The 20,674-nt window shown below is 49.5% G+C and overlaps 2 protein-coding genes and 1 long non-coding RNA gene across 4 annotated transcripts in view; 1 reads left to right on the top strand and 2 right to left on the bottom strand.

Moving 5' to 3' along the window:
• Positions 1 to 3,597: 3,597 nt before the first annotated feature.
• On the bottom strand, positions 3,598 to 20,005 carry Calhm3 (calcium homeostasis modulator 3). 2 transcript variants are annotated; one of them, XM_069994155.1, is made up of 3 exons: positions 19,782 to 20,005; positions 6,222 to 6,477; positions 3,598 to 4,287 (listed from the first exon to the last, which is right to left on the bottom strand). In XM_069994155.1, exons 1-3 carry the CDS (start codon positions 19,874 to 19,876, stop codon positions 3,796 to 3,798), a joined length of 843 nt encoding a protein of 280 aa, XP_069850256.1. In that variant the 5' UTR covers positions 19,877 to 20,005; the 3' UTR covers positions 3,598 to 3,795. The 2 variants fall into 2 exon arrangements, with proteins under 2 accessions (XP_069850256.1, XP_069850246.1); XM_069994145.1 differs by lacking the exon at positions 19,782 to 20,005 and adding an exon at positions 7,093 to 7,379.
• LOC138807779 (uncharacterized) lies at positions 18,352 to 19,094 on the bottom strand. The gene is made up of 2 exons (XR_011366278.1): positions 19,007 to 19,094; positions 18,352 to 18,793 (listed from the first exon to the last, which is right to left on the bottom strand). It is a non-coding gene; the product is annotated as an uncharacterized lncRNA (long non-coding RNA).
• Neurl1 (neuralized E3 ubiquitin protein ligase 1) overlaps positions 19,220 to 20,674 on the top strand; it is a 75,961-nt gene continuing 74,506 nt past the window's right edge. Inside the window, exon 1 of the mRNA XM_069994111.1 lies at positions 19,220 to 19,938. Within this exon, the coding sequence (XP_069850212.1) occupies positions 19,854 to 19,938 (85 nt within the window). The 5' untranslated portion in view covers positions 19,220 to 19,853. The remainder of the gene's footprint in view (positions 19,939 to 20,674) is intronic.

Here is a 20,674-nt window from a genome sequence, read left to right as displayed (position 1 = left end):
GGATTTGCTCACTATTCTGAGTACTTCTCATAGTACGCCACCAGGTACTTGCCATGTCTTTGCGGGACAAAGTAAGTCCTGAGTGAAATCTTCAAGTCTCCTTCCATCACCTCTCCTGGTGCATCCCAGATGGAGGTGGGGCTGCATCTATCCAGCTTGACTTGTGCAACCAAAGCCTGTTTTTGGAACATTTCTGCATCGCCCAGCTGGATGTTGTGTCTCCCAGAAGAGATCCCACATCTAGGGTTCAGCCAAGGGGAATTAAAATCCAGACTTGGCTGAGGTTTGGGGCAGGAACTTGGGCCCCAGACAGCTTCTTCCTCCTCTCCCTCCTCCCCTCCCCGCTCAGAGGGGAGCCTGCCACCTGTGCCCCTCACTCTCAGGTTGGATGGTGGCCGTGGTTCCAGGAATCTATTGTAGGAATGCAAGCAATGGTAGTGTGGCTGAATGATGGCAAAGATCTTTAGGGTCTGAAATCTAGGGTCCAAAGAGGATGGGAGATGCATTGAAGGTCATCCACAGAAGAGGATCCAGGGAATGTATTGCTGTCTCGGGGCTCAGGGAGCACTGCTTGATGGACTACTTGCCCAGAGTGTCAGGTCCTTTCCTTCTGCCAGGCTGGACTGGCACTGCACTTGGTTGAGAGTTTATTTACCATGGTCCTGTCTCCTCTTCTAGACTGAACTATCCAGTAAGACAAGATAGCATCATATTTCTCTCTGATCCCCTCCCCGAGGCATCCAGTATTTGCTAAGTGGGAAAGTGCAACAGACGTGGGCCTGTACCTACTCCATGCCTTTGTTCTTGCTGATTCTGCATTGGATTTTCCTCTATACCTTCTCCTTCATTTAGCTTTCCACATGGCACATGCCACATCTTCCAGACCCATTCAAACGAGCCCTTTCCTGATTCCTCAGCTAGGCATCATACTGCAAAAGCTCCCTGGCACCTGGCACCTGGCTGACTCTATGACACTGCACCATTTCCATCAGGTTAGCAGTCTTTCTTTCTTTCTTTCTTTCTTTCTTTCTTTCTTTCTTTCTTTCTTTCTTTCTTTCTTTCTTTCTTTCTTTCTTTCTTTCTTTCTTTCTTTCTTTCTTTTTTTTTTTGGTCAGTTGTGGGGCCTGAACTCTGGGCCTGAGCGCTGTCCCTCAGCTCTTCAGCTCAAGGCGAGCGCTCTACCACTTGAGCTACAGCGCCACTTCCGGTTAGCAGTATTTCTATACCCATCCCTGTGCCTGATGATGTGGTCCAGGTGCAGCTCAGGGTCTTTCCTCGGGCCCCTTAAAGAATTAAAAGGCAGGATAGTATTTAAGGAAAACAGAACTAGTTTATTTGAAGATAAGAGCATGAAAGTAGGAAGGATTAGCAGATTCCCCAAGTGGGAAGGAGACCTCTCTGTCACCCCTTGAGGGAAAGTCCAAGGCATCTTTGCCTGTTCTTGCTAGATATTTGGTCTTTTGTCCCCTCCCTCTTGGGGGCTGTATCTTTGCTTTGATTTGTTAAGCAGTGGTCAATCACTGTAGAAGGTCCTTCTGATTGGATATAAGCTTTTGTCTGCTTGGACCCCACCCATCCTGGGTGAAAGTGGGAGAGCTTGCCTCCTGCTTTTACTTCTGGTCTCTGCACATTTGCAGGAAACAAGCAGGGTGCTTTATGTCCTTTCTTTGTTTCCCACTGTGTGGGTCTGCGTGCAGTTGCCTTTTATACCTAACTGGGGTCAAATATCTCTCTTACTCTACTAATGAGCTCTTTGAGGTCCTGCTCCCTGCATGCAGCCCTTCCTATGCACTGAGGTGTTCTGTACACAACATGGGAATGTAAGAGTGAGCTGGGCATGATGTTGCACACCAGTAATCCTAGCCCTTGGTAGGTAGAGAAAGGAGGATTTTGAGATTGGTGGCCAGCCTAGGCTACATAGCAAGACTCTGTCAAAAAAAAAAAAAAAAAAAAAAAAAGTCCCATGTGTCCATAGCGTTGGCTTTTTGCTAGTCTGAACGCTGCTTTTCTTGGAGTCTAAGGCAGGGTCCCTCAGCCTCCTTTCCCTAGGCTGGAAGTTCACCAAAGTCTTTCCTCATTCTCTCCTTCAATCTCTGCTAACAATTTGCTTAGATCCTGCCTCACCCCAGTGCCATTTCAGACATTTGCATGGCCTGACCGAAGCCAGGAGGTGGGGAGGTTGAGCCGCAGGGATTTTTTTGGTCTCAACCAGTCCCTTGGACAGAGCCCAGGAGAGCAGAGATGGTCTGATGGAGAGGGCTGGACTCCAGGGGTGCAAGCAGGGGCTTCTTCACTGGCCTGGGGCACTGAGGAAAAACCTGGGGTGACTCAAGTTCTAAATATGTCTGTGCTAATGAAAGGAATTGTGCACACACACACACACACACACACACACACACACACACACACACACACATCATGTGATGTTGAGTCATCAGGGAGGCCCAGAGAAGCATAAAGCCTGAATTCTGAATTTCTGCATTCTTCCTATTTGGGCTGCCAGATACTGGTAGTGTTTTCCCCCACAGTTCTCATACTGGTGTTTGAGGGGGTTTGTCCATGAGCTGGACCTCCTACCCTCTCCTGGAGAAATCCTCATCAAGATGCCAGCCTTTCATTGGGAGGGGCAGGCACTAACTGGGAAGGAGTCTTAGAAAGGGATCATGGTGAGATTGGGGGTCAGTGCTGCTGGTGGTGGACAGGTCAGGCATAGGTTTAGCCCTGCAGGTTAGAGAGGAGCAGAAGGCAGATCTGAGGAAAAAACTGCACTTGAGAAGGTTGTCCCCGTGCTAGCTCGAGACACACCTAGGTGGGAGCTGACAAGGGGTCAGCTTGCCCTGACCTTCAAACACAGAAAAGGCATTCATGTGAAGATGTTGGCAAGAAGCACCAACTAGTGCTCTAAGAGGAACTTAACATGCCCTTGGACCTTGATCAGCATCCTGTCAGTTCCTCTCTATCTCAGCCTCCCTTATAATTTGGGATGATAGGCATATAACACTATACGAAGGAGTCTTTCTAGCTTTTCTGTCAGGGATGGCCTCAAACCTTGATCTTCTAGAACTCAACTTTCCAAATAATTAAGATTGCACATGGGAGCCACCAGCTGCCATTACTTCTCTCTTACTGTCGTCTTCAGTGACTATTTGCTCTGTTCTTCCTAATATGAATGGAAGTGTCTCTAGCATTTTCCTTTTATTACATCAGCAGGACATAAATCTTTCCTCTTGTTTCAACAGAGCACAGTACATTGTGGAACTTATTATTGTTTTTATTACTTAGCATAGATGTCTAAAACCTAGAACTCTTGTCCATCTATGCAGGCTCTTGATAGTCCAGGTTTGATCTATAGACCAGAAACACTGGCGTGACCTAGGAGTTTGCTTAGAAATGAGATTATATGGGGCTGGGAAGGTGGCACAGTGGTAGCGTGCTTGCCTTGCATGAGTGAGGCCCTGGGTTTGATTCCTCAGCACTACATAAACAGAAAAAGCCAGAAGTGGTGCTGTGGCTCAAGTGCTAGAGTGCTAGCCTTGAGCAAAAGAGGCTCAGAGACAGTGCCCAGGCCCTGAGTTCAAGCCCCAGGACTGGCCAAAAAAAATGCGATTGTGGCACCCAGCATTGGAGGCACTGGATCAGAGCCTGCATTTCACTAGAGCCCAAAGGGAATGATGCCCACACAGCAGGCCACACTCCGAAAACCAAGCAGCGACTGAGCTATTTGAGGAGGCAACAAGGGTAGGCTGACCCCATTTCACTTGGGAACATTGCGGCTGTTCAAGCTCAAGAGGGTCTCTACACATCTGTGTGCTGGGATAGCCTGGTTCTGGGGACCACCATGGGGACACGGTGGTTGAGGCTAGCCCCCCAGCGCCTAGAGCATGCTACAAGGTCCAGTGGTGGTTTGCTGGAGTACCAGGTGCTTAGAAGATGGTCCATCTTCTCTCGACTGCAGACTGCACGCAGGTGGGCCTTCCCGCTTCCTCCATCAAGGTCCTCTGGGGACTCTGAAGACTTGGGGAGCTCCAGGCTTCGGTCTGCAGGGTCCCGATGCAGGCCCCGAACCCACAGCTCACTCTGCATGCTGGCGAAGAAGTGCAGCACACAGCGGTGAGCGAAGTCCCGCGCATGCTCACAACAGGTCTCATCAAAGAGCTTCTGCTCTAGGTCCACGTAGTTGCTCCAGTATCTACGCTGCAGGAAGACTGTCTGGTCGAAACATGGTCTCAGACAGCGAGCCAGGAAGGCCACCACAATCAGAAACAGGGTGATACTCCAGCCGATGGCCTGGAGGGTGACAAGGTACAAGGTGGGGTGTGGCAAGGCTTGGATACTAGACAGTGTGACACAGACACCCTGAAGTCCCTTCCTTTACTTCTCTCCTTTCATCTTTCATCAGATCTATCTACCTTCCTGTTCAGATATCTATTCTCCCAGTCATATTCTCCCTCCATCAAGACTCCTTTCTATCCATTCTTCCTTTCTTGGCTCCATTCATCTATCCTCTCCTCTGCTTATATGTCCATCATCTCTCCCATTTGGCCATCCTCTCATCTGGCCATCATCCATCCATCCTCTTAGCCATCCACCTATCCAGACCTTTTTTGGGTATTAGTTCTGGGGTTTAAATTCAGGACCTGGGTGCTGTCCCTGAGCTTGTTTTGCTCAAGGCCAGCACTCTGCCAGTTAAACAACTCTATATTCAGCTTTTTTGGTGGTTAATTGGAGACAAGAGTCTCATGGACTTTCTTGCTTAGGATGACTTCAAATTGAGATCCTCAAAACTCAGACTTCTGAGTAGCTAGAATTATAGGTGTGATTCACTGGTGCCTGGCTCATCTCATGCTTCCATATGCTTGAATTTTTATTTTCTCTCTCGTTTTCTCTTTCTCATTCCAGTATTGGGGCTTGAACTCGGGGCCTAGGCTCTGTCCCTTAGTTTTTTTTTTTCCCCCCACTGAAAGCTAGTGCTCTACCACTTGAGCCACACCTTCACTTCCAGCTTCGTGGTGATTAATTGGAGAAAAGAATCTCACAGCCCTGCCCAGGTCTGCTTTGATTGCAATCCTCAGATCTCAGCCTCTTGCGTAGCTAGGACTATAGGTGTGAGTCACTGGGTGGTATCCACCCATCAGCTATTCTTACTTTTTTTTTGTTTTTTGGGTCTGGTCGTGGGGCCTGAACTCTGGGCCTGGGCGCTGTCCCTCAGCTCTTCAGCTCATGGCTAGCGCTCTACCACTTGAGCCACAGTGCCACTTCCGGCTTTTTTCTTTTTGCTTATGTGGTGCTGAGGAATCGAACCCAGGGCCTCAGGCATGCAAGGCAAGCGCTCTACCACTGAGCCACCTTCCCAGCCCCCTATTCTTACATTTTATTCTATCCTTTGCCCATTCTCCCACGTTTCTCTATCCATCTTCCCATCTATGCTTCCATCCATCCTATATTATGTGAAAGGTACTGTGCTAGGGGAATAGTGTTCCAGCTCCACAGAAAGAAAAACTGGAAGCTGTTATCTGAAGCTGAAACCCATTCCCAGCTAACTCCTCTCCCTTCTACCTTCCAAAGCTATCATTTTCCCCAGGCTCAGCTGAAAGCCTAGAACACCTCTCTGACCTTGGCTAAACCATAAAGACATGGGAGTCTTTGTCATTTGTAGATGTGATTCCCATCATTTGAAAAGCTGTCGTGTGTGTTCACACATAGGCTCCCTCCCTCAAACAAGATGAGCAGAAAATCAAAGCCACGAGCTGGTAGCTCACATGTGTAATCCTAGCTATTCAGGAGACTGAGATCTGAGGATCCCACTGGGCAGACTATCTCCAATTAACCAGCAAAAATGTGAAAGTAGAGGTATGGCTCAAATGGTAGGAGTGCCAGCCTTGAGAAAAACAAAACAAATAAACAAAAACCTCTGGGACAGCCTCCAGGCCCTGAGTTCTTTTTGATTAGTATGGAGCAAGGCACAGCAGTGCATCTCCAGAGCTTCCTTGCTCTCATCCGGCCTCTTGGGGATGCGTCTGGAGGATTCTTGGCTACCTGTCCTGGGGTAAATCAATCCTGATGGCCCCATGCTCATTCTCCACTCTTCTATCCTGCTCCTGCCCTGGACCCCTTACCTTTCCCATTCTTTGACTATGTCTCCAGCAGACAGGAGGATACTTGGGAAATAATATGGACCATTCCCAGGGGGCATGAAGGTAGGGCAGGAGCACCCTAATTACCTGTGACAGACACCGCAGATAGCGAGATACAGCCTTTCGAGCAGGACTGTCTCTGACCAGCTCATCTTCCTTGCAAGGTACCTTGGCCAGGAAGAGTTGCACCTGGCTGGAGGTCATGTTGGCTGAGTCCAGAAACTTCCCAGGATCCACAGAGTTACTGAAGGCACACACAAAGCATTTCCCATCAAGGAGGGCTAGCAGGATCCAGACCAGGGGTGCAACCATTGCTCTCTGCAGCACAGAAGAGCACATGTATCTAGGGGGCAGAGAAAGGACGGAGTCACAAAAGGCAGCTACCATCCAGCTGCAGAGTCAGCCTGAGCTGGCATCTGGGTGCTACCACCTTCCAGCTATGAGAGCTTTGCCAAAGTATTTAACATCTCCTGTCTTATATTGCTCATCCTTAAAAACAGATCTGATAGAGCGGGAGGCGAAGCAGAGTGGTAAAACATGAAATCCATCTCCACTACTACCAAAAGTAAATAAATGAAAATATATGATGCCTGGCCAGGTGCTGGTGATTCCTGCTTAATCCTAGCTACTCTGAAGGCTGAGATCGGAGGATCATAGATCACAGCTAGCCTGGGCAGGAAAGTCTGTTAGACTTTTATTGCCAATTAACCAGCAGAAAACTAGAAGTGGAGCTCTGGCTCAAATGGTAGAGTGCCAGCCCTGAGCAAAAAAACTAAGGAACAGCACCTGTGCCTGAGTTCAAGTCCCAGTACCCTCTCTCCCTCCCCCACCCCCAAGCCAATAATCTTTGAGCTGATGATCCCTAGTTGGGAAAGAGGGGCACACCCAATAGCAGCCAGGTCTAGGTGAGGGTGGCCCTGACGGTGCCCACAGTTCACCGAGAAGCGTGGGACAGCACCTGATGATACCTAGGTCCTTCCTCCGGTGCCCCACGGGCCGGCGCCACTCCTCAACCATCACGACCGACTGCCGGTTGAGGAGGAGGCCGCAGAGGAAGAGGGCCAGAGGGGGCGTGAGGAGCAGGCCCAGGCCGTAGAGGGCATTGTAGCGGGCCAGGCAGGGGCAGTTGAAGTCGAAGGAGGAGTACAGTTTCACGGTGACCGCAGCCAGCAGCAGGCAGATGCCGTTCATCACAGACTCGGAGTTGGACTGGAAATGTTGGAAGAACATGCGGAATCTATCCATGGTTGCAGCAAGGCAGAGACTTGGGGGCCACAGAGGGCTCTTTCTCCTCTTCCACTGGTCTTAGGGGACAAGGAGGAGGCTGGGACCAGTCCAGGCTCTGGTGTCCACCCCAGGGTTAGGCTGTCTTCAGCAAACAATTGTCCTTAGTGCCACTCCCTTGGGGGGTGGGTGGGCAGCGGCTCTACCCTGTGCCTACCCAGTTCAAAGCACCTCTAGGCAAATGAGCCCTGCCCATCCCTCCAGCCTCCTAGCTCATTTCTCTCTTCAGTGTTTGGACACTCAGGCAAGCAGCTGGCCGAGCTACTAGCCAGAGACAGGCAAATTCTGTGTGTGATAAGGCAAAGATGCCAGCTGAGAAAAAGCATATTTTTTGGTCCAAATGCCCAGGAGTTTCTCATGTGTTGTTCAAGGACGCCTGTTCTTGCCTGCTGGAAAGTTTGATTATACTTTTGTAAGCCTCTAGTAAGGCTCTTGTGATGTATAGCCCACGCTGGCCTCCAATTCATGATCCCCCTTGCTGCAGCCTCCTAAGCGCTGGTATTAAAGGCATATGGTACCATGTCTGTGCAGAAGAGCCCTGGACCTCATTTCAGTGTTTGCTGTGAGAAGGGTCATGGAAAGACAGTACTCCGGTAGAGGACAGTGCATCAGCAAAGGCAGGGAAGTAAGCAGAATCAGACAGGGGTGCTGTGGAGGGGCTAGAAGCTCAGTGCTACCCTGCCTACTAGGCTTGGCCACCCAATGACACAGGTCTGCCTGAACCCAGCTGCCACCATGCCATTCCCTGCTCAAGTATGGATTGACCTCCGTCAGTGCCCTGAGCCTGGCGTTCAAGGCCTAACTACACCTGACACCTTTAGGTCTATCTTGGCCTGTCCATTCATCTTTCTGGTATGTGAGGACAGGTCTGCCAGTAAGGATGGATACATTGGGCTGGGAAGGTGGCTCAGTGGTAGAGCGCTTGCCTTGCATGCCTGAGGCCCTGGGTTCGATTCCTCAGTACCAAATAAGCAAAAAGAAAAAAGCCGGAAGTGGCGCTGTAGCTCAAGTGGTTGAGAGCTAGCCTTGAGCTGAAGAGCTGAGGGATAGCGCCCAGGCCCAGAGTTCAGGTCCCATGACCGGACCCCCTCCCCCCCCAAAAAAAGATGGATGCATTAAGGACGAGGACCTAGGCTGTGCTTTGTCAGTGAGTGTGAGAGTGAATAATAGTGCTCATGATGCTGATACAACCCCTTTCACCTCTAGTCTATATTTATTTTCTTATCTATTTATTTTGCTCTAGGCCAGCATTCTACCAATTGAACTACAATTCCACTTCAGGCTGTTTGGCGGTTAATTGAGTCATCAATTTTCTTGTCCAGGCTGGCTTTGAACCATGATCTTCAGATCTCAGCCTCCTGAGTAGCTAGGGTTATGGGAGGCTTGAGCCACTGGCAACCAGCTTTTTTTTTTTTTTTTTTTTTGGTCATGGGGCTTGAACTTTGAGCTTGGGCATTGTCCTTCAGCTCTTCAGCTCAAAGTGAGCCCTCTACCACTTGAGCCACAGCACCACTTCTGATTTTCTGGTGATTAATTGGAGATAGGAGTCTCACAGACGTTCTTGCCTGGGCTGGCTTTGAACCATGATCCTCAGATCTCAGCCTCCTGAGTAGCTAGGATTATAAGCGTGTACCACCAGCACCCAGCTCAGCAACCAGCTTTCTTCCCCCTTCTTGACCTGTACCTACTTCCATGTCTGCTGCTAAGCAGCAATGATTACCTTCAAGTTGTCTTCCTTTCTCTCTTTCCTCTCTGTTCCTCCCACTGTTCCTCTCTGCATCCTTTAGTATGCATTTGAGTCTTTGTATCTCTCTCTGTCTCTGTCCCTTTCCACATATTGTTACTTCTTCCTGTCTTTGATCTCTCCCTCTCAGTGCTCCATCTGTCTGACCCTCAGGCCAGATGTTGGCAAACTGATGAGGTGAGGAGGAGACAGCAGCTGTATGGGTCATTTGGAGACATGCCTTCTTACTCCAGGGGACATGTTATTGAGTCTATCAGAAATCCCTATGATAAACAGAGTCAATCTATGTGGGGTGTTTTAGGGAAAGGCCAGGCTGGAGGGTGGTGGCTCTGAGAGTAATGGAGCCTCAGACAGTCAAGTAAGTGCCCCTGCTGTCCACCACCGTCTTTGATCTTTAGTGGTGAGGCCACAAGGGTTCCAGAGCATCTTCAGAGAGCCAGAAAACTGGTCACACACCTCAACACCAGATAATGGTACAGCCAAAAGGGGCATCCCAGTGTGAGCGAGGAGAAAACTGTGACTTTCCTTAAGTTCGGGGAAGTGCCAGCCTTCCTGGCTGGGTTTGGTCCAGACACCAAGATGCAGTAGGCACCTCAGCTGGCTACCAGAGATTCAATCTCCCACAGATGAAGAAGTAGCTTCAGTGGGTGCCATTTCCAGAGTAGGCCTGACCTACTCAATGGCACGTGTTCTTTATAATCAAGTAGATAGTGGAAACTAGAAAGACACATACATGTTTCCTTAGAGTCACTCTGAAATTTGAAAGAGGAAAAGAACAAGTTGGACACATCTGTGAAGGTGTTTGGATTGGTTTGAGGGCTTCTCAAAGTTTGCCACAGACAAGGGGGATTCTCGTGGCGTTCAAGTGCCACCTAGTGGTGTGTAGAGAGTTGAAGAGGGAGAACGGAAGAGGGAGGGATAGTGGAACACAGGGCTGAGATCCCTGCTCAAAGCCAAAAGACCCTCCTGGGATGCCTTTGGGTGTGCCTCTGGTACCCCTTCGGAGAAAGGTGGGCAGAAGGGAGAAAGTACACTCCAGCAGCAGCTGGAGAAACACACACTCCCCACTCTGAATGTAGGGAGGATGGGTGTAATTTAAGCCATTAGCTTCTTGGAAAGGGGGCTTTCAACTTCTGCCACGAAAGAGTTTTCCTCCTCCTCCTCCTCCTCCTCCTCCTCCTCCTCCTCCTCCTCCTCCTCCTCCTCCTCCTCCTCCTCCTCCTCCTCCTCCTCCTTTTCCTTCTTCTTTGTCAGTTGTGGGGCTTGAACTCAAGACCTGGGCACTGTCCCTGAGCCTCTTTGTGCTCAAGGCTAGCACTCTACCACTTGAGCCACAGTGTCACTTCTGTTTTCTTTTCTTTTCTTTCTTTCTTTTTTTTTTTTTGATCGGTCGTGGGGCTTGAACTCTGGGCTTGGTCGCTGTCCTTGTGCTCTTCAGCTCAAGGTGAGCACTCTATCGCTTGAGCCACAGCGCCACTTCCGGTTTTCTAGTGGTTTATTGGAGATAAGAGTCTCACAGACTTTCCTGCCTGGGCTGGCTTTGAACCGTGATCCTCAGATCTCAGCCTCCTGAGTAGCTAGGAGTACAGGTGTGAGCCACTGGTGCCTGGCTGAGTTTTACATTTTTTATGTAGTCGTATTTATTGTGCTTTACCTTTATGAGTCTTTGTAACCCTCTGGGAAAAGCTTTCCTGCTAGGTAAAAGCCATTAAAAGCCTCCAGGAGTGAAACAAGAGGCCAGATGATTTTAACCTGTTTTTGGTGGCATTCTCTTAAATCTGTTTTATGTTTCTAAGCAGCTGGGGGCTCCCCGGCTGTCATCCAGAGAGCCACATCTGCACCTAGGGAGTCAGCATTGAATAAAAGTCACTAGAAGACTAGTTTAGTAAACACAAGACAGCATTGAATAAAAGTCACTAGAAGACTAGTTTAGTAAACACAAGAAGAGGAAAGATGCACATTATAGGAAAACAACAAAATGGCAGGAAACATGATATATCTGTTCATAGTAATATTAAACATCAACAGGCTCAACTCCACAACCAAAAGATATAGAGCAGCAGACTGGATCAAAGACAAGATCCAACCATCTCACAATCAAAGATAAGCAGAAATTCTCAGTGAAGGGATGGAAAAAGTCTTTCATGAAAATGTATCCTGCAAAAAGGCTGGAGTAGCCATACTGATATCTGACAAAATAGACTTCTCATTAAAATCAGTACAAAGAGACAAGGAAGGTCATTACCTATGAATAAAGGGAATGATCTACAAAAAGGAAATCATAGTGATTAATACTTATACACCAAACAATGGAGCTCCTAAATACATTAAACAAACACTCAGCTTTATAGAACATGTTAGAACCCAATACAATAATATTAGGAGACTTGAACACTCCATTCTCACTAAATGATACCATAACCCAAATACCTTGATAAACATACAGAGTATATCACCCAACAACCACACAATTCACTTTCTTCTCATCAGCCCATGGAATGTTCTCTAAAATGGACCATATCTTAGAACATGCAACAAGTCTGGACAAATATAAAAGGATTGAGATAACTCCTTGCCTCCTATCTTATCACAATGGAATCAAACTAGTTCTCAATAACAAAACATACTGCAGAAAACACTCAATGGACACTGAACCACACACTGCTGAGCAACATGTGGGCTACTGAAGAAATACAGGAGGAAATCAGAAATTTTGTACAATTCAACGAAAATGAACACACAGCATACTGGAACCCCTGGGATACTGTAAAAGCAGGGAGGGTTAACAGGAAAGTTCATGACTCTAACTGTGTGCATAAAGAAAACAGAAACTGCATAAGTAAATAACCTCATGATGCAACTAAAGCTGTTAGAAAAACAGGAGCATACCAAACCCCAAACAACTAACCAGAGAAATAGTAAAGATTAAGGCAGAAACCAATGAAATAGAGACAAAAAAAAACCCTGCACATAAAAAAGCTACAAATTGGCAAACCACTGGCTAAACTGATACTGAAGAAAAGACAGGAAGCGAAGAGACTTGAATTAGGAACTTTTTTTTTTTTTCTTTCCCTGGTCCTGGGGCTTGAACTTTGGGCATGGGTGCTGTCCCTGAGCTTCTTTGGCTCGGGTTAGTGTTCTACCATTTGAGCCACAGGTGCCACTTCTGGCTTTTTGTGAGTAGTTTATTAGAAACAAGAGTCTAATGGACTTTCTTGCCTGGGCTAGCTTTGAATTGCGATCCTTAGATCTTAGCCTTCTGAGTAGCTAGGACTACAGGCATGAGCGATGGCACCCAGCTGGATTAGGAGTTTTTTGTTTGTTGTTGTGTTGTTTTGTTTTTCCAGTCCTGGGGCTTGAACTCAGGGCCTGGGCGCTGTCCCTCAGCTCTTCAGCTCAAGGCTAGCACTCTACCACTTGAGCCACAGTACCACTTCCGGCTTTTTTCTTATGTGGTGCTGAGGAATCGAACCCAGGACCTTGAGCATGCAAGGCAAGTGCTCTACCACTGAGCCACCTTCCCAGCCCCATGAGCTTCTTTTTGCTTAAGGCTAGCACTCTACCACTCTAGCCACAGTGCCACTTCCAGCTTTTTCTGCTTATGTGCTACTGAGGAATCCAATCCAGGGCTTCATGTATGCAAGGCAAGAATTCTACCACTAAGCCACATGCCCAGCCCTGGATTAGGAGTTTTTAAAGAATCTCTTGTAACTAGAAAAAACCAATATTGTTGGCTTCAAATTATAAAAGGAAAACTTCAAAACCCAAATTAAGACCTATTCACTTGTTTGCCTATAAAAACGTGACTGTGTATGGACTTCATTAATCATTAAATGGAGCATTCAGAAGGATTTCATTATATTTTAAGACTAGGTTTTTCATGCTTGGCAAGAAATCCAACACTTGTGTGACTGCTTAGAAATAAAACCAATTATGCATTCAATGAACTGCTTGTAGGCCAAGGATGACAAAAGCCAAATTTGTAAAGCTCCTTTTAAAAAATGTGTAAGGCAAGAAAATGATATTTTATGTGGGAGGTCATATATTTTAGAACATTTCACCAAATGGAATTGAGCCCCTAAGATAAGAGTCTGGGGGTCTATGAATGTTTTACGATTACTCCTGGATCCATCTCCCAGAATGCAAGTTTGTATATAGAGCAGAGGAGAGGCTGGGGTTCTCTTCAATGCGAATCATCTCCGGCTCTTCCTTGCCTGGTGGCTAGCCCAGCTGAGATGGTAGCCTGCACTGGCCTGATTCCCCATATGGTGTCCAGCCTGCTCTGGAAGAGACTGCAGGCCTTCTTAAACCGTATCCTCTCCACAAGAACACATAGCCATATGGAGCAGGTGTGATTCCCAAGGTGAGATCAAGACGTGACCTACATTGCTGGGTATAGTGGTGCAGTCCTATAATCCCAGCACTTTGGAGTCTGAGGCAGGAGGATTCTAGCCAGGCTGGGCTACATAATCAGATCCTGTCTCAAAACAAGGGATCTTTGCCATAGACTTTTGGAAAACAATCGGCATCACATAATTTAAGGTAGACTATCTCTGTTTATATGGAGATTTCTGTTTGGAAATGGAGTTGACAGAGGCTCAATCATGTGTCCTATGGAGTAGGGATGTTTTCAAATGACCTTTCCTAGTTTAGACCCTGGAGCAGAGGAGAGGCTGGAGTCTCCCTTACTATATAGTCATTTCTTGCCCTACTGTAAAAGTTGTGTGTGTGTGTGTGTGTGTGTGTGTGTGTGTGTGTGTGTGTGTGTGTGAGTCGTGGGGCTTGAACTCTGGGCCTGGGTGCTGTCCCTCAGCAATTCAGCTCAAGGTGAGCGCTCTACCACTTGAGCCACAGTGCTATTCCTGGTTTTTCTGGTGGTTAATTGGAGATAAGAGTCTCATGGACTTTCCTGCTGGGACTAGCTTTGCACCATGATCCTCAGATCTCAGCCTCCTGGGTAGCTAGGATTACAGGCAAAAGCCACAGGCACCCAGCCATAAAAGTTGTTTTTTTTTTTTTTTTAGGGGAAAAGAGCCTCAATAATTTTAGGATTTAACATCTTTATCAAGTTTTCTGTGTTTGGTTAAAGAAAATTTAATTAAAAGATAAATAAGGCTGGGCGCCAGTGGCTCACTCCTGTAATCCTAGCTACTCTGGAGGCTGAGATCTGAGGATCATGGTTCAAAGCCAGCACAGTCAGGAAAGTCCGTGAGACTCTTATCTCTAATAAACCACTAGAAAACCAGAAGTGGCTCTGTGGCTCAAGTGGTAGAGCACTTGCCTTGAGTTGAAGAGCTGAGGGATAGTGCCCAAGCCCAGAGTTCAAGCCCTATGACCGACCAAAAAAAAAAAAAAGATAAATAGGAAGTATAACGTTGGTAATATATTCAAAGAGCTTTAAAAAACAATTGAGTAGTACTATAATTTAAAAATCGAAATAAAAACTAAGGACTGGAGATAGATGAAGCTTGGTAGTAAAATGCTTGCATACATGGGAAAAGCTCTGGGTCTGATCCCCAGCACTAGAAAGAAAAACCTGACTTCGAATAGACATTGTTGAGCTAGTGCCTCTCGGAGGTAGGCCTGGGAACCTGCATCATCTGCCCTTCTCTCCTCTGTTTAGGCTTCTGTAGATGATTCTAATGCACATTGAAGTGTAAGAATTATGTCTCAGTGGTAGAGCGCTTGCCTTGCATGTATGAGGCCCTGGGTTCAATTCCTCAGCACCACATAAGCAGAAAAATCTGGAAGTGGTACTGTGGTTCAAGTGGTAGAGTGCTAGCCTTGAGCTGAAGAGTTCAGGGACAGTGCCCAGGCCAAGACCCATGTTGTCCATGACCGACAGGAAAAAAAAAAAAAAAAAAAGAATTATGTCTGAGAAGTGGAGGCATAGCGCAAGTGGCTTTGAGTGAAAAACCCAAGGATGAGCACAAGGCCCTGAGTTCAAGTTCCAGTACAGCCACAAGAATTATGTTTGCAAGCCAGGCCTTCTTGGTTCATGCCTGTAATCCTAGCTATTCTGGAGTATTCTGGAGGCTAAGATTTGAGGATCTCAGTTAGAAACTGGCTTGAGCAGACAAGTCTGAGAGACTTTTTTTAAAAAAATTTTTTAATTTTAATTTTAATTTTTTGTGAACATACTGTACAGAGGGGTTACAATTACATGGGCAAGATAATGAGTACATTTCTTATCAAGCATTGCAGCCTCCTCCTTTGTTTACCCTTCACATCCCTTCCCAGCCTCCCCCTGCCCCCCATCCCCCCTCCTCCCCTCCCCCCTCCCCCCCCCCCCCCCCCCCCGCACCAAAGTTGTAAAGTTTGTTTTCGACATGACAACTTGTACTTCAAGAGAGACTTTTTTTTTTTTCCAGTACTTAACTTGAACTCAGGGCCTGGGCACTGTCCCTGAGTTTTGTTGTTGTTGTTGTTTTGTTTTGTTTTTTTTTGCTCAAGTCTAGCACTACCACTTGAGCCACAGTGCCACTTCTGGCCTTTTCTGTTTTTATGTGGTACTGAGGACTCAAACCCAGGGCTTCATGCATGCTAGGCAAGCACTCTACTAGTAAGCCACATTCCTAGCCCTGAGGACTATTTCTAATAATCAGAATGAATCACACATCCAGAAGTGGCTCACGTGATAGAGCAGAAACCTTGACTGAAGAGCCAAGGGGAGCATGAGGCCCCAAATTCAAACACACACAGAAATAAATAAAAGAATTATGTCTGGAGAGTGTGCAGCCCACAAGGAGGCCAAGAGGATCTGCTTTTGAGTCTCCTTGTCTATTCAGTATATATTTCATAAGATATGCAGTATGAACATAATAGTCCTTGGAGATTATCATGTGAATGTACACGTATTAGGAGGCATGCTAGAGTTAAAAATTTTAGTGCAACTACTATGCATTCAGTCCTGAGCGTAGGCCTGAGAAGCAGGGAGCAGAGCCCACAGAAGTGTGGGCTCTCCCGTGGTGCATGGTGCTCTACCTTGTGCAATGCCAGGCACACAGTGCTCAATGAGGGGTTGGTGAGTTGGAGAGAACCTGGGGCACGAGACGATGTGATGGTCCCAAGTTCAGGGGGCCTCGGCTTGAACTTACATGACACCCTGGGGCCAGCTCTAGGCTCAGCATCCACAGGCTCAAGAAAGTAAGAAACTGCAAGAAACTGGGCCCTGCTCAAATAGATTTCATCAACCTGACCAAGAAAGGACTTGAAGAGTTGAACGTAGATTGGTGGGAGACATGGAGAGAGGAAGCGGAGTGGGAGGGAGGAGCAGAGACTGAGGGAGAGAAGAAGGGAGAGTGGAAAAGAGAAAGAAGAAAACAGCCAGAAGGAAGATGGGGTTCAGAGCTGCCCTTGAAGGGATCCCAGTTCCGTCTTAGGTGCCTGCCTGGATGTTTCCTATCCTATGAATTGGCATGTTGTAAGTACCATGCACACATGTGCACGCACACACACACACGCACGCACGCACGCAGGCAGGCATGCATGCTCTGGAGCCTGCTTCCTGGGTCCTAACTCCCCAATCTGCTGGGTGCTGCCAGGAGGAGGTGCGCAGTCCTGGAGCACCACTGTGTGGGTATCCTCACTTCTAAAGCCACCCAAACTGACTTCATTGAGCTCCTGTCTCCTCGTAGCTTCTTTCTCCATCTTCCCTTCCAGGATGGGCCTGGGCTATCTCCCTGTTCTTTGGCAGCTGCTTTGGTAGAAAATGTCTTGAAGGCCCAGGGCTCTGAGGATGCTGGTGGTTTTGATCCTTTGGGCTAAATCTAACTACAGTCCTAAACAGAAGGGTTTCTGGGACACGGGACTACACTTAGCTTCATGGGGTCCCATGCCTTAGTTGTCTGCCTGGCCTCAGACCTGCACCCAGTTGACCCTTAACATACTCTCCCCCTAGGTAATAGCTCCTCAAAAGGACCTGGGTGCTGGGTGCAGTGGCTCATGCCTATCATTCTAGCTACTCAGGAGGCTGAGATCTGAGGTTGCAATTCAAAGCCAGCCTGGTGAGACAAATCTGTGAGACTCTTATCTAATTAATCATTAAAAAGCCAGAAATGGAGGTGCAGCCCAAGTGGTAGAGCCAAAGCTGTAAGCCAAGCAGCAGTGTGAGGCCCTGAATTCAAGCTCCAGTACTGGCAAACAAAACAACAACAACACACACACACAAACACACAAGCACACACAACTAAGGACCAGAGGGAAGCTAAGAGGAATGTAGGATATGACACTAAGGAGGTCTCCATTCAAGCTTGTGTCCATGCAGGGTGGCACCTGCATGGCCCTGGGAGAGGCCCCTTCAGTTTTCTACAAAGTGGTAGTGGTGGTTTTCTTGTGTCAGCAAGCTTAGCCCAGTCTGTCTCCCATGACCTCATCAAGCTGCTCACGTCAAAGTTTCAGTCCTGCCCTCCTGCCTTTGTTCACACCTCTCACCTTCCTTTGGGCATCCTGGGGCCAGACTTTCCTGAGCTGGGTCTAGACTCAGGTGAACCTCCATCTCCGGTCCTCACTTCCTTATTTTTGACCTTCATCTCTTGTCACTTTTCCCATTGCCCAGGTTTAGGCTATGGGAGAGGGGGCCTTACATCTACCCCCTCTCCCAGGCCCCAGAGCCTCCTCCTCCTGGGAGGAGGGAGAGATAGGACTGCTTTCAGAAGTGCCTTCAGCCTCCTCCCAGCCACTGCCTGCAAATCTCAGCAAGGAGCTCATACTTCACACACACTCAAAGGGAATTAGTTTCCTCTATACAGAGCCCTTGTATTTATCCTCACTCGTAAAAGGCCTTATCCCAACAGTTGTTCCTGGTGACTTCATTCCCACAGATTTAAGGTGATAGAACACTATGTGAGTGTGCTTGGATAGACACGTGTGCAAACCACATAGTAGGTACACTTGTAGAATGTTGAGGTATATGTGCAAATGGGGGTGTTGCCATAGAGATTTCTGATGCATGAGTCACTCTAGCCTTCGGTAGAGACTGTCCCGAAATTAGACAGCAGTTCCCAATTATTCTGCAGCTGGCCAGCATGGGATCCTGGACAGAAGCTGTCAGCCTTGGGTTGGGGGCTGTTTTTCCCTGTAGACTCCAGAGTACCACCTGTCACAGATATTCTTAGCTTGTTTGTCTGGGGTCTCTAGCATTTAAGGATGTGATGTCTGGAATGGGGATGGCACAGGAGAGGACTGAAGTGTGATTCAGAGGGCTTTATTCTCTGCGGCAGGCAGGCAGGAAGATCCATCCATTCTACAAATAGCTATAGAAAATCTGTCATAGGCCTTTCCCAGGGCTGGGGATATTATGGCCTGTCATCTCCCCTCTTCAAGTTTATGCTGTAGTGTGGGAGACAGAGCCTAACAAGTGGCAAAGGCTACTTCTACACAAATGTGCGCAAAAACGATGAAGAAACGCGAATGATCACATTGAAGTGCCTGAGACCTAACAAGGTGCGCATTCCTTTGTTAGGATGGTCAGGGAAGATCAGAATCTGAACTGGGTCTGACTGATGAGGAGCCATTACAAGGAGACTTGCGGGGAAGAGCCTTCTAGAATAGGGATGAGATGCCCATTGTCTGTCCATGTCTTCATAGACTCGATCAGAGTTGGAGGTCAGTTCTGAGAGCCAGAGGTGATCTGTAGGAGCAGAAAGGCTGGAACCAGTCTTAGGGTTCTGGTCTTGTACATCCAAGGACCCCCTGCTATCAGGTATGGGTCTGCCTGGGGGTCCTTTCTGAGCCCGTGCCCAGTGCTTCTTTAGCCGAGAGCTGGGGGTGGGGGTGGGGGGTGTCTCTATCTCGGTTTCTTTGTTAACCACCCACTCTGTAGCGTTCTCCCCGGGCCAGGTACCTGGTGCTAGGAAAGCTCCACGGACTTTTAGTTTTGTGGTTGAACGGAACAAAGCCTGACCTGTGGAACCCCAACCTGCGCCTTGTCCCGCCGGCCTCCCCCCCGCGCGCCCCCCCCCGCGGCCACCAGGACCGCCGCGCGCTCCTGGGCCACATCTGGCAGAGCGCGCGCGCGCGCGTGTCACCAAGACGCTCATTCAGCGGCGCTGTTGTCACCATAACAACCGGGGCCAGGGAGTCCTGGCGACTGCCGGGGCGGGGGCGCGGGCGGCGCGGGCGGACGCGGGAGCGCGGCGGCCGGGGGAGACCACCACCTCGGGAGCGCCCCGCACGCCCCGCGCCCCGCTCCATGCGCACCTGCCGGCAGGAGGGCGCCACGCACATCGCTGCCGCGACTGTCCCCGCGGGCGGGGACCGAGCAGCTCGCTGAGCCGCCGGGCGGGCCGAGCCGGCGGAGCCGCTGAACGCACGCGCCGAGTCTCGACTCTATGGCCCGGGGGGAACGCGCTGGAGCCGCCGCGCCGTCCGTCACCAGCACGAACCCCAGCGCCAGCGGGAGGAAGCGGGGAGCCCGGGGCGCCGCCAGCCCGCGGCCCCCGCCCCCGCCGCGGGGCATGGGAGCCCGGTAGCCGGTCCATGCCAGGACACCACGCCGGGCAGGACCCGCCGAGCACCGCGAAGCCCCGCGAGCCGGAGGAGACGCGCGGCCCGCTCGCCCCCGACCGCAGCCCCGCCAGGGCCCTCCCCCGGCGGCGCGCGCCCGGGCGCGCACTCACTTAAACACCTTTCCTGGGCTTCTGCCGGGCCTCGCCTGCCCCGCGCCGCGGCTGAACCCCGGAGGCGCGATCATGGGGAACAACTTCTCCAGCATCCCTTCTCTGCCTCGAGGAAATCCCAGCCGGGCGCCCCGGGCTCACTCTCAGAACCTCAAAGGTAGGCTTGGCTGGCCGGGCGCAGCTGGAGGACGACGCGGGTGGGGGGCGCAGCTAGGGGTAAGGAAAGGTGGCGAGGTGTGGGGAGGACCCGTAGGTGCCACTTGTTGGGTGCATTGCGAGTCGGGAGAGGCACACCTGGCGGTGGAGGTGGGCTGCCGTGGGAGCTGCGGGTGGAGATGGCCAAGATCTGGGGGGGTCTGCGCAGTTTCCCCCGGCTAGCACGGAGAACGTCACTGGAGAGTCCCCTGGACCGTGGTGGCCAAGGCAGCAGGAGGAGAGGAAGAAAGAGGGGGCATTTCGAGTGGATAGTGGTGTGGAAAGGGAAGCCCAGGTCCTCCCGCTGAGCCTCTCGAAGGAGTCATTTCATCTGTTCAGGGCGGGAGAGACAGGCCTCCAGCACTAGTTGCATTTCTAATAGAAGGCTTTCCAGCACCCAGGATGAAGGGCGAGGAAGCTGGGAGCTTGCTCTTGGGGGGGGGGCGGTGCGGAGGGGGGGGGCTGCTGCTGACTTTTTGCATCCACGGAGTAAGCTAGGTTTTGTAGTTTACCAAAGACCAGGTGCCCAGTCAGAACTGTAGGACAGGGAAGGGCTGGCAGTCTCGAAAGACATTTCTCATCTTCCAGGAAGGTCTTTGCTCACCGTGTACCTGAATCCACCTAGCACCTTCTGAGGAGCCCTAGGCCTAAACCTCTGCCTTGCCACTTCTAAGGATGTCTGGGACCTTTGATATACA

Source organism: Dipodomys merriami, unplaced genomic scaffold (genome assembly GCF_024711535.1).
Source record: "Dipodomys merriami isolate MVZ:Mamm:240054 unplaced genomic scaffold, mDipMer1.0.p SCAF_102, whole genome shotgun sequence".
Classification (NCBI taxonomy): Eukaryota; Metazoa; Chordata; class Mammalia; order Rodentia; family Heteromyidae; genus Dipodomys; species Dipodomys merriami.
The sequence above is the reverse complement of the archived record's forward strand: the minus strand, read 5'-3'. Positions and strand labels throughout refer to the sequence as shown.